Genomic DNA, 13,062 nt, shown 5'->3' with positions numbered 1-13,062 from the left:
TCTCTTCACCTGGAGGGAAGGAGAGAGAGAGAGAGAGAAAGAGAGAGAGGAAAGAGAGAAAGAGGAAAGGAAGAGAAGAGAAAGAGAGAGGAAAGAGAGAGAAAGTTAGAAGAAAGAGAGAAAAAGAAATAAGAGAAAGGAAAGAGAAAGAGGAAAGAGAAAGAGAGGGGAAGAGAGGAAAGAGAAAGAGAGGAAAGAGAGAGAAAGTTAGAGGAAAGAGAAAGAGAGAAAAGAGAAAGAAAAGAGAAAGAGAGAGAAGTGAGAGAGAGGAAAGAGAGAGAAAGTTAGAGGAAAGAGAAAGAGAGAAAAGAGAAAGAAAAGAGAAAGAGAGAGAAGTGAGAGAGAGGAAAGAGAGAGAAAGGGGGAAGAGAGAGAGAAAGAGAGAGGAAAGAGAAAGAGGAAAGAGAGAGAGGAAAGAGAAAAAGAGGAAAGAGGGAGAGAGAGAAAGAGGGAGAGGAAAGAGAGAAAGAAAGAGAGGGGGATAGGAAAGAGAAAAAAGATTAAGAGAAAGAAGAAAGAGAAAGGAAAGAGAGAGAGAGAAAGTTAGAAGAAAGAGAGAAAGAAATAAGAAAGGAAAGAGAAAGAGGAAAGAGAAAGAGAGAGGAAAAGAGAAAGAGGAGAGAGGAAAGAGGGAGAGAAAGTTAGAGAAAAGAGAAAGAGAGGAAAGAGAAAGGAAAGAGAAAAGAGAAAGAGAGAGAAGAGAGACAGAGGAAAGAGAGAAAGGGGAAAGAGAGGGAAAGAGAGAGAAAAGAGAGAGAGAAAAGAGAGAGAAAGAGGAAAGAGAGAAAGAGGAAAGAGGGAGAGAGAGAAAGAGGGAGAGGAAAGAGAGAGAAAGAAGAAAGAAAGGGGGAGAGGAAAGAAAAAAGATTGAGAAAAGAGAGAAAGAGAAGAGAAAGAGAGAGGAAAGAGAGACAGAGAAAGAGAGAGAGAAAGTTAGAGGAAAGAGAGAAAGAGGAAAGAAAGAGAGGAAAGAGAGAAAGAGAGGAAAGTGACAGAGAGAGACCCTTTTGACATCTAAAATGAAGATAACACTGCATATATCCTTTTTTTACCTTTATTTTATATATACACACACAAACACACACACACAAACACACACATTAAAGGTAAAAAAGGATATATGTAGCGTTATCTTCATTTTAGATATCAAAAGGGGTTTGCGGCTCCCAGTGTTTTGTTTTCAGTGGGAAATGTGTCCAAGTGGCTCTTTGAGTGTTTTGAGTTGTCTACCCCTGCTTTAGGAGATGCTTCAGGGGCTCTTTTGTATTTTGAGCAAGTAGCAAATATTACAGCTTCTCTCTTTTGTCTTGCCTTTCCTTATTATCTTTTCTTCTCCTTTCTTTCCCTTCCTTCTCTTTCTCTCATTTCATCTCCATCCAGTTGTATCTTCTTTCTTTTCCATTTTTACTTTTCTTCTCAGTGCAGCTACCTCTTGTCCTCACTCCAATTCCATTGTTATAATTGGTTGCACAATCACTCAGATATTCAGACTGGATTTGGCATTTTTATTTTCTCACTGAGTCAGAATGCAGAATGGCCTATTTGGATCCAGTTTCAGGCATTGTATTTGGAAAAGGACATGAATAAACAGAAGTGTGTCCCAAGAAAAGTAATCAATTTTGAGCAGCCTAGATGAAAAGCCTATGTGGAATGATTACAGGCATGGTATGTTTTACCTAGAGAAAATAGACACGTGATCCCTTTCTTCAAGTATCTGCAGGAGCTAGGGGCAGCATCTTTCAGAGTGTTTCCAGAAAGGACAAGAAAAATAGGTTTAAACTACAAGAAAGTAGAAATCAACTGACATTAGGAAAAAAATAAATTTCTAGTGGTAAAAGGAACAGATTGTTGTGGAGTAGTAAAATCCTTCTCTGGATGTGTTTAAAAAGTGGCTGGAATTATGATGTAGCTTTGGAGACAGTAAAATATAAGTGCATTTATAACCACTATCAAAAAGTTTGAAGCCTTTTCTTTTTCTATTTTTTTCTTACTTATTCTATATTCCTCCTTATTTTCCTTAGTTTTTTCTCTAATATGTGTATTGTTTTATTTAGTTAAAACTTCTTCAATAAAAATATATTTAAAAAAAATAGAGAGTCCACATGGGCCACATGATCTCCCTGAACATTCCCATTTTATGATTGTATTAAATAGATGAGAAACAATCTTGTTGGGTATTGGATTAGTCTAATTCAATTCAGATAAAAGGCAGGTTTCATATATATCATATTGACCTCTTTGCCCTGGGTATACCCACTCAAATTTCAAGAAAGAGTGGCCCTCTTTCTCAAAACAGTGATGATTCCCTCTTGTGTTCAGCATTCTTCCCAACTGGGGACAATGTATTTGGGTTTTCAAATCTAATTACTGCATTATTGTAATGCTTGAATCAATAAAGTCTTATCTCTTGTGCTAAGGATCCACAATCTGTTGCAGATTAATTTGTGAATTTTACAAATTGTTCAAGCCTGACATAAGTTCTTTATAATAATTAGATAAATATGAATAGGTGGAACAATGATTACTTCCAAATAAAGATATGAAAGTTGCCGTTCTATTGAAGCCAAAATTAGTACTTACGTAGACATGACTCAATAGGGAGTACTTAAGCTGGATATCCATGGAACTATCTTGTTGAGTTATACAAATCTTTAATACTTTCATGTAGAAATGGAGATTCCAACTATATATTATACAGTAGTTACTATGCTTCTACTTTTATTCTTTTTTTTCCTTTTTAGGCTAAAAGAAAGTTAATAAATTTTCATTTCAAATTTTGATCATAATTGTATGTTAACAATAGATCTTTGCAGATCAGAAGCTCTTTTTCTTTCTCAGCTGAAGTGCTGTGAAAATAGGAACTCTGAAAAGAGGAAATGTGTATTCTTGATGAAGCAATATCACAATTTCTTGAAATGTTCTTTTCCTGTCATATTCTGAATTTTTTTTCTTTTTGCACAGTGAGACCTTCCCTGATAAAGAATTTTGCCTGTGATTAATATTTATATGTTACTTTTATGTAAGGGTGTAGGTCTAAACATATGTTGTATATAGTATGTTTAAATGTGTGTTATGCATGTGTACACTTTGAGAGCAAGCAACTAAATTTCATTTTTAATGTGTACCATTGTGCTCACAGTAAAAAATGACAATAAAGGTTATCTATCTATCTATCTATCTTTTTTTTTTTAAAAAAAAAGAGTAAATAATGTTGTAACGGGTCACTAAAAACATTGAAACTTTTGTGACCTCCACATTTTGTCATTAGGAAGTTCTTCTCTTGCTTATGAATTAAATATCAGAGAATGTTAACTCTATATCAGCTGTCAGTATGGTCGTCTTACTCCAGAAGGAGTGTGTTGCCATATTGCTAGTTAAGAAGCCCACTGTTCCAGTGCAGGCCTGAAGGATATCAGTAAATTGCTATTTGATGTATTATGAATAATTGCAATGGACTATGAAAGGATCCAGGCAATTTTTAGCCTATTGTCATGACTTTTTTAATAGTTGTATGCATCTAAAAACATATATACCGTACATACATATATATCTAATGTACATATAACATACATATACATATACACACATATACATACACATATACATATAACACCCTATTGGTGGTATGTGTCTTCCTCAGTCTTGGGTCATTTACATACATCTCCATATTCCACAAAAAAAAAAAAAAGAATTCAACCCTAACCTTAATCAACTTCCCTTTTTTTAAAAACAGGAACTTACTGATGTCAGAGTGATTCTGAGAACAAGAATCTATATTCTCTACAACTGTGTTTTTACAATTTCACTCAAACAACATTTTCCTTGAGGCCTGATAAGATAATGAGGTAAGGAAAACTCTCCATCCAGAAGATAGTTAGATGACAACAGATAAGTAGATAATAGAAGTAAGTTTATATCAAACTATCATTTTGCTTAATTGTTTAAGTCTAATAGTTGGACTGTCTTCATGATTTAAAGCTTCACTACTACATTTTCTTGCCCTTTACTAGCATGGCAATGGACAGTTATCATACCTCAACCAATTATAGTTCCCAGTCTCTTATCATCTAAAATAATCTAGGATTTGTATATTTCCCAAATTAGTCTTATTATAATAGACACATTCTTCTATCTTTCTGTCAGTCTAAATGGCCCTGACATTCTTTTCTCCATCAGTTGAAAAATTGTGCTCCCTAAAACAGACTCCTCTATCTTTCCTCTTGACTTCAAAGGCTATCATATTATAAATGTTACTTTCTGCATATTTTTATCTTTTTTAATTTTTTATATATGCATGAGATACCTATGTATGACTGCATGTATGTGACAGGATATTTTATTATTTAGTATATTTATATATACTTTATTGAAAAGAAACCATAACAGTAAGTTATGAGTATCATTTGACTGTTGCCTTAGTATAATTATTTTCAAATATTAGATGGTAACTAGAAAATCTTTCCATTTATTATTATACGTATTATAATTATTATTTGCTAGATTAGTCAGAATTAAGGAATGGGGTGATACTTTTGAGTTCATGAATTTTCTGCAGAATATATTTATACTGTATATATGTTGCAAAATATGTTTGGTAATGCAAGGGGGTTTAAAGTATGTATTCTATTAAGATATCCTTTGCTGTCACTGCTCATGTAAAATCTCATGCCTTTTTTCTTTAAAGTAAACTCTTTAAACGAACTATGGTTTAATTTGCAATCCTATAGTCCTATACTTGTGAATAGCCTTATTGAATGTAGAGATATATTCAACCCTTGAGACTTATTCAGATACATACTGAATAATATTGTAGGACAGCCTACCTATTTGAAGGATTATGCAGCTAAGGATACCCTCTTTTTTCTTATGGGATTATGAGCAACATACAACATTAAAAGTCCAGAAATCAAAAATAGCATTTGTTCAAGTCAGCTATTATCAAAACGTTATTTTTTATGTTCTTTTTTTTGGGGGGGGGAATAAATTATAAATTGGTTTGGAGGTAGTTACATTACATTTTGTCACACTATAAAATAGTGAGGTCATAAATTTCTTTTAACTGCTGGTATAATTAAAACTATTTCATTATCTAAAAACTTGAAAAGTATTATGATCTGTTGTCCACCATAGAAATCTCCACTTGGACTGATTAAAACATTGCATGTTTTAGGCAATATTTAACAAGATAATTAAACAATGTATAGACTTTGATACTATTTACAAATAAGCAGCTAATTTCTTTCATTCTATAATTCTTTCCTGCATATACAGAAAATAAAATGGAAACCATTCTAGGATTTAGTCACATGAGCTGGCTCATTGTGTTATGCTCTACATTACATGTTGCTTTTCAAAAGGAGAAACGTAAGTATGTTCTTTCAAGATGATTTTCAAGTTATTTTATGTTGCAACTTTATTCCAAAAAAGAGAGAGCAGGATTGCTAACCATTTTTCTTTTTTAAAATATTATTTGTTTTATCATAAAAAGTAAAACAGAAAAACAAACAAAACAAAAGCCTACATTCAACACTAGCAACAACAAAAAAGAAAAACAATAGTGTACAAAAATTGATCAAATAAATCAGTCAACAGGTTAAGCTAAACATTATACTAATCTTCAAATCCCTCTGTTAACCATCGGTTATTGTATTTAGCATGTAGAAAGTCCACAAACGGTTTTCTGTCTCTTATAAAGCTGTCTAGTCCATTATCACTAATCAAAGCAATTAATTTTGCCATCTCTTCTAATTCAGTCAATTTCAAAATGCATTCTTCAACAGTCGGCATCCCTTTTTCTTTCCCATGTTTGGCAAGTACAATTATTGCAGCCATTACCATATGAAGCAGGGATCCTCAAACTACGGCCCACAGGCCGCATGAGGTCCACCTTGTCTTTTTATCCAGCCCACCTCAACCTCCCGGGCAAACCATCCAGTCACAAAGTGAGGACAGGTGGATGGCGATGAGAACCCCAGCCAATGGCAGGACAGTGAGTTGGTGGGAAATGTTTTTTTCCCAGTTTCTCCCTTGTGCACCAGGGCGTGCACTCATGCTTCGGCCACATCCCCTTCCTCTCCTCCTCTTGCCTCTTTGCATTTTTACCTCAGGGCCGGGCTGAGTGGTTTAGGCCTCGCTTGCAGCCTCGGCCTCGCTTAGGGCAGTCAAACCAGGCAATGACAATGCCACTGCTGCTGCTTCTGAGGCGGGTCGCTCTCTCTCTCTCTTTTTTTTTAATTTTATTTTTTCACCATACACCAAAACAAACTTAAAATACATAAACATAAATCTTTTCTTTTAACAGAACAGTGCTATACATTTTAATCATTCTTTACATCTTATTTACATTTTATTTACATCAATAATTATATCTTTTTCTTTCTCTGTTCTAGCCAATTATAATATTTATTCCAAATTTCATAAAATTCTGTTGTCTCTTTGTCTTTTAATTCTAACATGAGTTTGTTCATTTCTGTGCATTCCAAGATTTTGTACATAATCATGTCATTTGTGGGTATATTTTCACTCTTCCAACATTGAGCATATGCTATACAAGCTGCAGTCAATATGTGTATAATGATGTGTTGGAGTTGTTTTTCAATCTTTAAATTTATTATGCCTAAAAGAAATAATTCCGGTTTAAAGTCCATTTGTACCTCAGTTATCTCCTGTATCCAATCTCTTATTCGTTCCCAATAGTTTTTTGTTTTGGGGCACAGCCACCACATATGATAAAATGTTCCTTCTCTAATTTTGCATTTCCAACACTTCGGGTCTATATTTTTGTGCATTTTGGCCAACCTCGCCAGTGTTAAATGCCATCTATATATTTTATATTGGTTCTCCCTGTATGCAGTTGATAGCGTCAGTTTGCAATTTATGTTCCATAATCTTTCCCATTCCTCCAAATTTATATTTCGCCCCACATTTCATGCCCACGCTATCATCGGCCCCTTCACTATTTCTTCCTCTAAATCTATCTCTAATAAGTATTTGTAAACTTTTGATAATAATTTTCCTTCCTTACTTGTTAGAATTTTATCAAGTTGATGTGGGGTCTGACTTATTCCATGTCCTTGCCTATCCCTATTATATCTAGATTGAATTTGTAAATACGGCCACCAGTCTATGGATATTCTTTGTTCCTCCAACCCTTCTCTTGAGTTAAGATTTCCTCAGTTTTCTAGTAATTCTTTATACCTAATCATCTTTTTTTTCTCTAATGTGTTGGGGTGAATCACTGCCTCCATCGGCGAAAACCAATTTGGAATTTTCCCATAATGTCTTTTTTTTTATTTTTTCCCATATCCCGATCAATGCTCCTCTTATCTGATGTTGCTGGAAATATGTATATGTTTTCTTCTGTTTCCCCCATAGGAATGCATGCCAGCCCGCCTGTAGATTGTGTCCTTCAATCATTAGTATCCTTTCGTTATCCAAGTTTATCCAGTCTTTGATCCATAATAACCCTGTTGCATAGTAATAAATTTCCCATTTAGGAAGTCCAAGACCACCTCTACTCTTACTATCTTGTAGCGTTTTCATATTTATCCTAGCTTTTTTGCCCGCCCAAATAAATTTATTTATTGTTTTATCCAATTCTTTCAAAAAAAATTTCTCTAATTTTATTGGAATTGTTTGGAATAAATACAATAATCTTGGTAGTATATTCATTTTAGTCAATGCAATCCTGCCTAATAGTGATCATTGGAGTTTCCTCAAGGTCTTGTTTCATTTTTAGTATCAATTTTGTATAATTGTCTTCTTTTATTGAGGAACACCTTGAGGTTAACCAAATTCCTAAATATTTAATCTTTTTCGTTACTTGTAATTCCAAGTTCTCTTCCAATTTCCTTTTCTGTTTGTCAGTTAAATTTTTTACTAACATTTTAGTCTTTTCTCTATTAATTTTTAATCCTGCCACTATTCCATATTTTTCTATTTCACCCATCAGAATATTTCCTCTCTCTATAAGGTTCCTCAATGAAGAAAACCAGGTCGTCAGCAAATGCCTGTATCTTATACTCTTCTGTTTTGACCTGTACCCCTTTTATTTCTTTATTCGCTCTAATTTGAACTAATAATACTTCAAGAGTCAAGATAAAAAGTAGAGGTGAAATTGGGCATCCCTGTCTTACCCCTTTGTTTATTTCAAAACTTTTCGTGTTCTCTCCATTAATTATCACACTAGCCCTCTGTGTTCTGTATATTGCCTTTATTATGTTACTGAATTTCTCACCAAATTTCATGTCCTCAATCTGTTGGAACATAAATTGCCAATTGAGGCTATCAAATGCTTTCTGTGCATCTAAAAAAATCAAAGCTGCCTGTTTTTCTGGGTGCATTTCATAATACTCTAGAACATTTAACACCATTCTAATATTGTTTCTAATTTGTCTTTTGGGTAAAAAAAAACCATTTTGGTCTGGATGTATTATATCCTGTAAAATTAACTTTAAGCTTTCAGCCATTATATTAGTAAAAATTTTATAATCAGTATTTAGCAACGAGACTGGCCTATAGTTTTTAATCTGTTTGGGGTCTGTGCCTTCTTTTGGGATAAGAGATATGATGGCTTCTATCCAGGAGTCTGGTAAATCAGATTTCTCCAACACATCATTATACACCTCCAGTAATATCTTTTCAAAATCTTCGTGGAAGGTTTTATATAGCTCCCCTGGAAGGCCATCCAGTCCCGGGGTCTTATTGTTTTTTTGTTTTTGCACCGCCATTTTTAATTCCATAACTGTTATTTCCCCATTCAGTATGTCTCTTTGTCCTTCTTTTAATTCTGGCAGACCATTCACCTTTAAATATTGTTTAATCTTTTCCCCGTCTATTTCATTTTTTTTATATAATGACTCGAAGAAGGTTTGAATTATTTCTTTCTTTTTGTCCATTTTATGTTGTAACTCTCCATTTCTATCATAAAGTTCCTGAATAATTTTTTTCTCTTTCTCTTTTTTCAGTTTATAAGAGAGCCATCTCCCAGGTTTATTTGCATGTTCAAAAAAATTTTGTTTCGCCAATTTCAATTCTTTAACTCTTTCTTCTTGTTCCATCACATTTAATTTATGTTTAGCTAATGCCATTCCCACTTTAATCAATTCATCCTGAGGCTCTTTTTGTAGTTTAGATTCAAATTTTTTAATCTCTTCCTGTAGTATATTTTGCCTTTGTCTGTTCTCCCTATTTTTTCTTGCTATCTAAGCTATTGCTAGCGGGTCACTCTCTAGGAGCTACAGAATGCAAGCCCCAGCCTCCACTGCTGCTGCCGCCACCATGCCAGCCAAGAGGAAACTGGTGTCGCTGGCCCTCAACGTCACCCCACCATCGCTGAGGGACTCAGCCCCACTGGAGGTGGCGAGTGCAATGGCTCCAAGTGAGTGGGCTTGACCCCAGTGGGGCTTCTGGAGTGGGGTGCTGGTTATGGGTCTGAGGGGAGTGGCTGAAGGGCAAGGTATTTGTGAGGGGCGACCAGGGTGAGCAAGAAAAAAGGAGGAGAATTTGCTCCTGGAAGGTTATTTTGAGGTTGTGAGGGGTTGTGTTGAGCTGAGGCAATGAAAGGTCGGTGGAGTTGCTGGGAGGGAGGACGTGGTCAGCCTTTGGAGGAGCATCCCGATCTACAAATGGGGGGGTGCCGCATCCAGGTGAAGCCCTGAGAGCTAGACAAAGCGGGAGGCAGTGGAGCAGCTCAGAGGAACCAGGGGTGCTGGTGCTGTTGGTTGAGAGAAACTTCATTGGCCTTTAGGATCCAGGAAAAAGTGGAGGAAGGATGGGGGCATTGCCATGCGCCCCATGGGAAAGAGGAATGAGATCCTGCCAGGCAGGTTCTTCTGCCTTGAGACAGTCTAGTATGCCAATCAAGGAGAATACTTCTGTCTCAGGGTTAAAATGAAGGGTCCTTGGGGGAAGGTCTCTGAGGATGGTGATTTTCTTGTAGATGTTTCAGGACCCAAAATGGGATAATAAGTGAACTGATGATGTTACCTAGTTTGGGTCATGAGATGTCTACAAGAAAGCCATGAAGCTCAGAGAGGACCAAGGAACCCACAACTGCCCTCCTCCTCTTCTCTTCTCCTTCACTCCACAAACCCTCTCTCTTCTGGCACTGCTGATGTTACCTAGTTTGGGTCATGAGACATCTGCAAGAAATGCTGAATGGAAATGGCATCTTGCCTTTCTGACAAATGTAACAGAGCTACTCAACAGTTTCAATGTGCAACTTAAAGGAAAGGGGAAGCTCATCTGTGATATGCATTCATATGTGAAAGCATTTGAAGTAAAATTGGACATACTCATTAAACAAGTGAGAAAGGAAAACTTCTGCCATCTTCCCACAATTTAAAAACTATTTGTGGAAAAACTAGCAGTTGCATTCCCAAACAAAACATGTGTGGATTCACTGGAAATGTTGTATATTTTCTTCACTTAAAAACTCATTCAAATAATTAATCAATCAATTTTTCTTGTTTCATTTTTTCATTTTATACTTGATTTTACATTGTTCTATAATCATTATTTTTTTCAAATTATAGTCTGCCCGCCCCAACAATCTGAGGGACAATGAACTGGCCCCCTGTTTAAAAAGTTTGAGGAACCCTGATGTGAAGGAATAGCACCTCAAATTGTTTTTCAATTGGCTTCTCCATCATATCTAAAAGAAAACAATTATGTTTAATTAATATTTGTATCTTAAATATTTTCTGCATCATCATTTTTATATTTATCCAGTATATTTTCACATATTTGTAAGACCACTGTTGTGTCCTGAGCCTGCAAGAGCTGAAAGCAGGCTCAGAATGTTGCAATTGATCCCGGGCATTCCAAAAGCTGCCCGGGGCCAGACAGAGTGGCGCCAGCGTGAAAATGCTAAATTCCTATTGGTTAACACTGTCTGGTTTCTGGCCCTATAAAAGGCCTGCGTGCCTTTTGCTTTTTTGCATGGTTGTAGGAGGAGGGAATAAAGTGTTTGTTAATTGTCACCATGTGTCTTCATCAATTACACACGAACCAAGAACTCAACATTGGTGATGAAGGTGGGATCCTCTGCAAGCAATAAAAAAAAAGAATTAAGGACTCACCCAGGAAGTCCTGACTAGGGGGAAGACGGCGTCTGCATCAGCGTCTCAGCCTGCCAGTACAGCGTCGCTGGGGGTGAGCTTGGCTAAAGGACCCTTTCCCAAACATCAGCTTGCAGAGGAGGCAATTGGTGAAGGTTGTAAATTTTACGATGTTGAAGATTGGCTGCTTGACTGATTTTGATGTCTCCCACCCAGAGAGATGGAATTCCTACGTAGCACGGGTGGAGAACTACTTTAGAGTAAATCAGATAAGAGAAGACGGCCTGAAGGCAGCAACTCTTTTGTGTGCCTGTGGACAAGAAGCTTTTGACATCGCAGAAAATCTGGTGGCCCCTGCACTTCTGGAGTCAGTAACATATGCTGACTTGAAAAAGATGTTGAAGGAACACTTAAAGCCGAAGTTATCCATCATTGCTTGGAGGCATGCATTCCAGCAGAGAGACCAGAGGCCAGGTGAATCTGCTGCGGACTTTATTGCTGCCTTAAGGCAAGCAGCCAGGCCTTGTGAGTTCAAGGATCTGGAAGAGAGGCTGCGAGATTGCTTCGTATGTGGCTTAAGAAACAGAGACTTACAACAGAAGATTTTTGCAAAAGAAGATGTCTCCTTCCAAGACGCGATACGAGAGATGGCAGCTGAGGAAGCAGCAGGCGGGTCTGTGAAGGCTTTGAGGCTTGCCAGGAACCCTCCAGCCACAGCTACCATCCATCAAGAGGACGCTCAAGAAGAATCAGAAGCGGATCCTGAGGAGGAGGTGGACAGACTTCACCAGCCAGCTGAGAGGAGGCCAAAGGGATGTCCAGACAAGGCCCCAGCATCTCTTCAGTGGTTCGGGTGTGGAGGATGCCACAAGCGAGCTGACTGCAGGTTCCGCTCTGCCATTTGCAGGGCATGTAGCAGGCAAGGCCACATAGCCTCCATCTGTTTGGGTCGCCAGAAGGTCCAACCTTGGGAAGAATTGCTTCAGAAAGGTACCAGCGTCCCCAGCCAACACAGGGTGGGCTTCTGTGCATCGCGCAGGAGTATTGTTAGGACAGAGACACACACAAGCCCCTTAAGAAGAAAATTTGCATTAACATGAGATTGCAATGGGTTCCCTTATTGATGGAGTTGGACACAGGGTCCGCTCTCTCAATTATTTCAATTAACACCTTCAAAAGGATTTGCAGAAGCAGTGGCCTTCGAGTTAAACTCAGGCCATCGAACCTAATACTCACTGATTTTCAAAATTCTAAGGTATGTGTGAATGGGGAGGCCACACTCAAGGTACACCATAAGAATTTTGAAGGTTTCCTGGATGTGGTGGTAGCTGGGGGTGAATGTACAAGTCTTACTGGACTTGATTGGTTCGAGGCTCTGGGAATCCAAGTAACTGTGCTGCACAACTTGCAAATGTTGGGCCTTGCAGAGGTTTGCAAGGAGTTTGCAGATGTGTTTAGTTCAGAGCTAGGATCCTACAAGGGGCCTTCCATTGCACTACGGTTAGACCCAACCATCATGCCCATCAGGGTAAAGCCTAGGAGGGTACCTTTTGCCCTCAAGGGTAAGATAGATGCTGAGCTGGACAAATTGCTCCAACAGGGCATTTTAGAACCTGTGGATTCTAGTCCATGGGAAACCCCCATAGTAACGCCTCTAAAGGCTAATGGGGAAATCCGTATATGTGCAGACTATAAATGCACACTGAATAAAGCATTGCAACAGCACACTTATCCAGTGCCTGTTGTAAGCCACATTCTGGCCTCCCTCAAGGGGGGGGGGGTGCATTTTTGCAAAACTTGACCTGGCACAGGCCTATCAACAGCTACCTGTTGATGAGGCATCGGCAGAGGCCCAGACTATTGTAACTCATAGGGGGGCCTTCAAGGTCAAAAGACTGCAATTTGGGGTAAATGTAGCCCCTAGCATATTCCAAAGTGTCATGGAGAGCACACTTCAAGGTATTCCTGGGGTCTGTCCCTACTTCGATGACGTCCTCATTGC

The 13,062-nt window shown here is 37.7% G+C and overlaps 1 protein-coding gene across 1 annotated transcript in view; it reads left to right on the top strand.

Moving 5' to 3' along the window:
* Nucleotides 1–3,490: 3,490 nt before the first annotated feature.
* LOC120314091 (interleukin-5 receptor subunit alpha-like) overlaps nt 3,491–13,062 on the top strand; it is a gene marked incomplete at its 3' end in the record, with an annotated part of 35,685 nt that continues 26,113 nt past the window's right edge. Inside the window, exons 1-3 of the mRNA XM_039356813.1 lie at nt 3,491–3,845; nt 5,272–5,364; nt 9,234–9,379. Coding sequence (XP_039212747.1) covers nt 5,327–5,364; nt 9,234–9,379 — 184 coding nt within the window. The remainder of the gene's footprint in view (nt 3,846–5,271; nt 5,365–9,233; nt 9,380–13,062) is intronic.

The sequence above is a fragment of the Crotalus tigris genome, unplaced genomic scaffold (genome assembly GCF_016545835.1).
Source record: "Crotalus tigris isolate CLP2741 ecotype Arizona unplaced genomic scaffold, ASM1654583v1 scf7180000018830.229766, whole genome shotgun sequence".
Lineage (NCBI taxonomy): Eukaryota > Metazoa > Chordata > Lepidosauria > Squamata > Viperidae > Crotalus > Crotalus tigris.
Note: the sequence above shows the minus strand (reverse complement) of the source record. Positions and strands in the feature narration are given on the sequence as shown.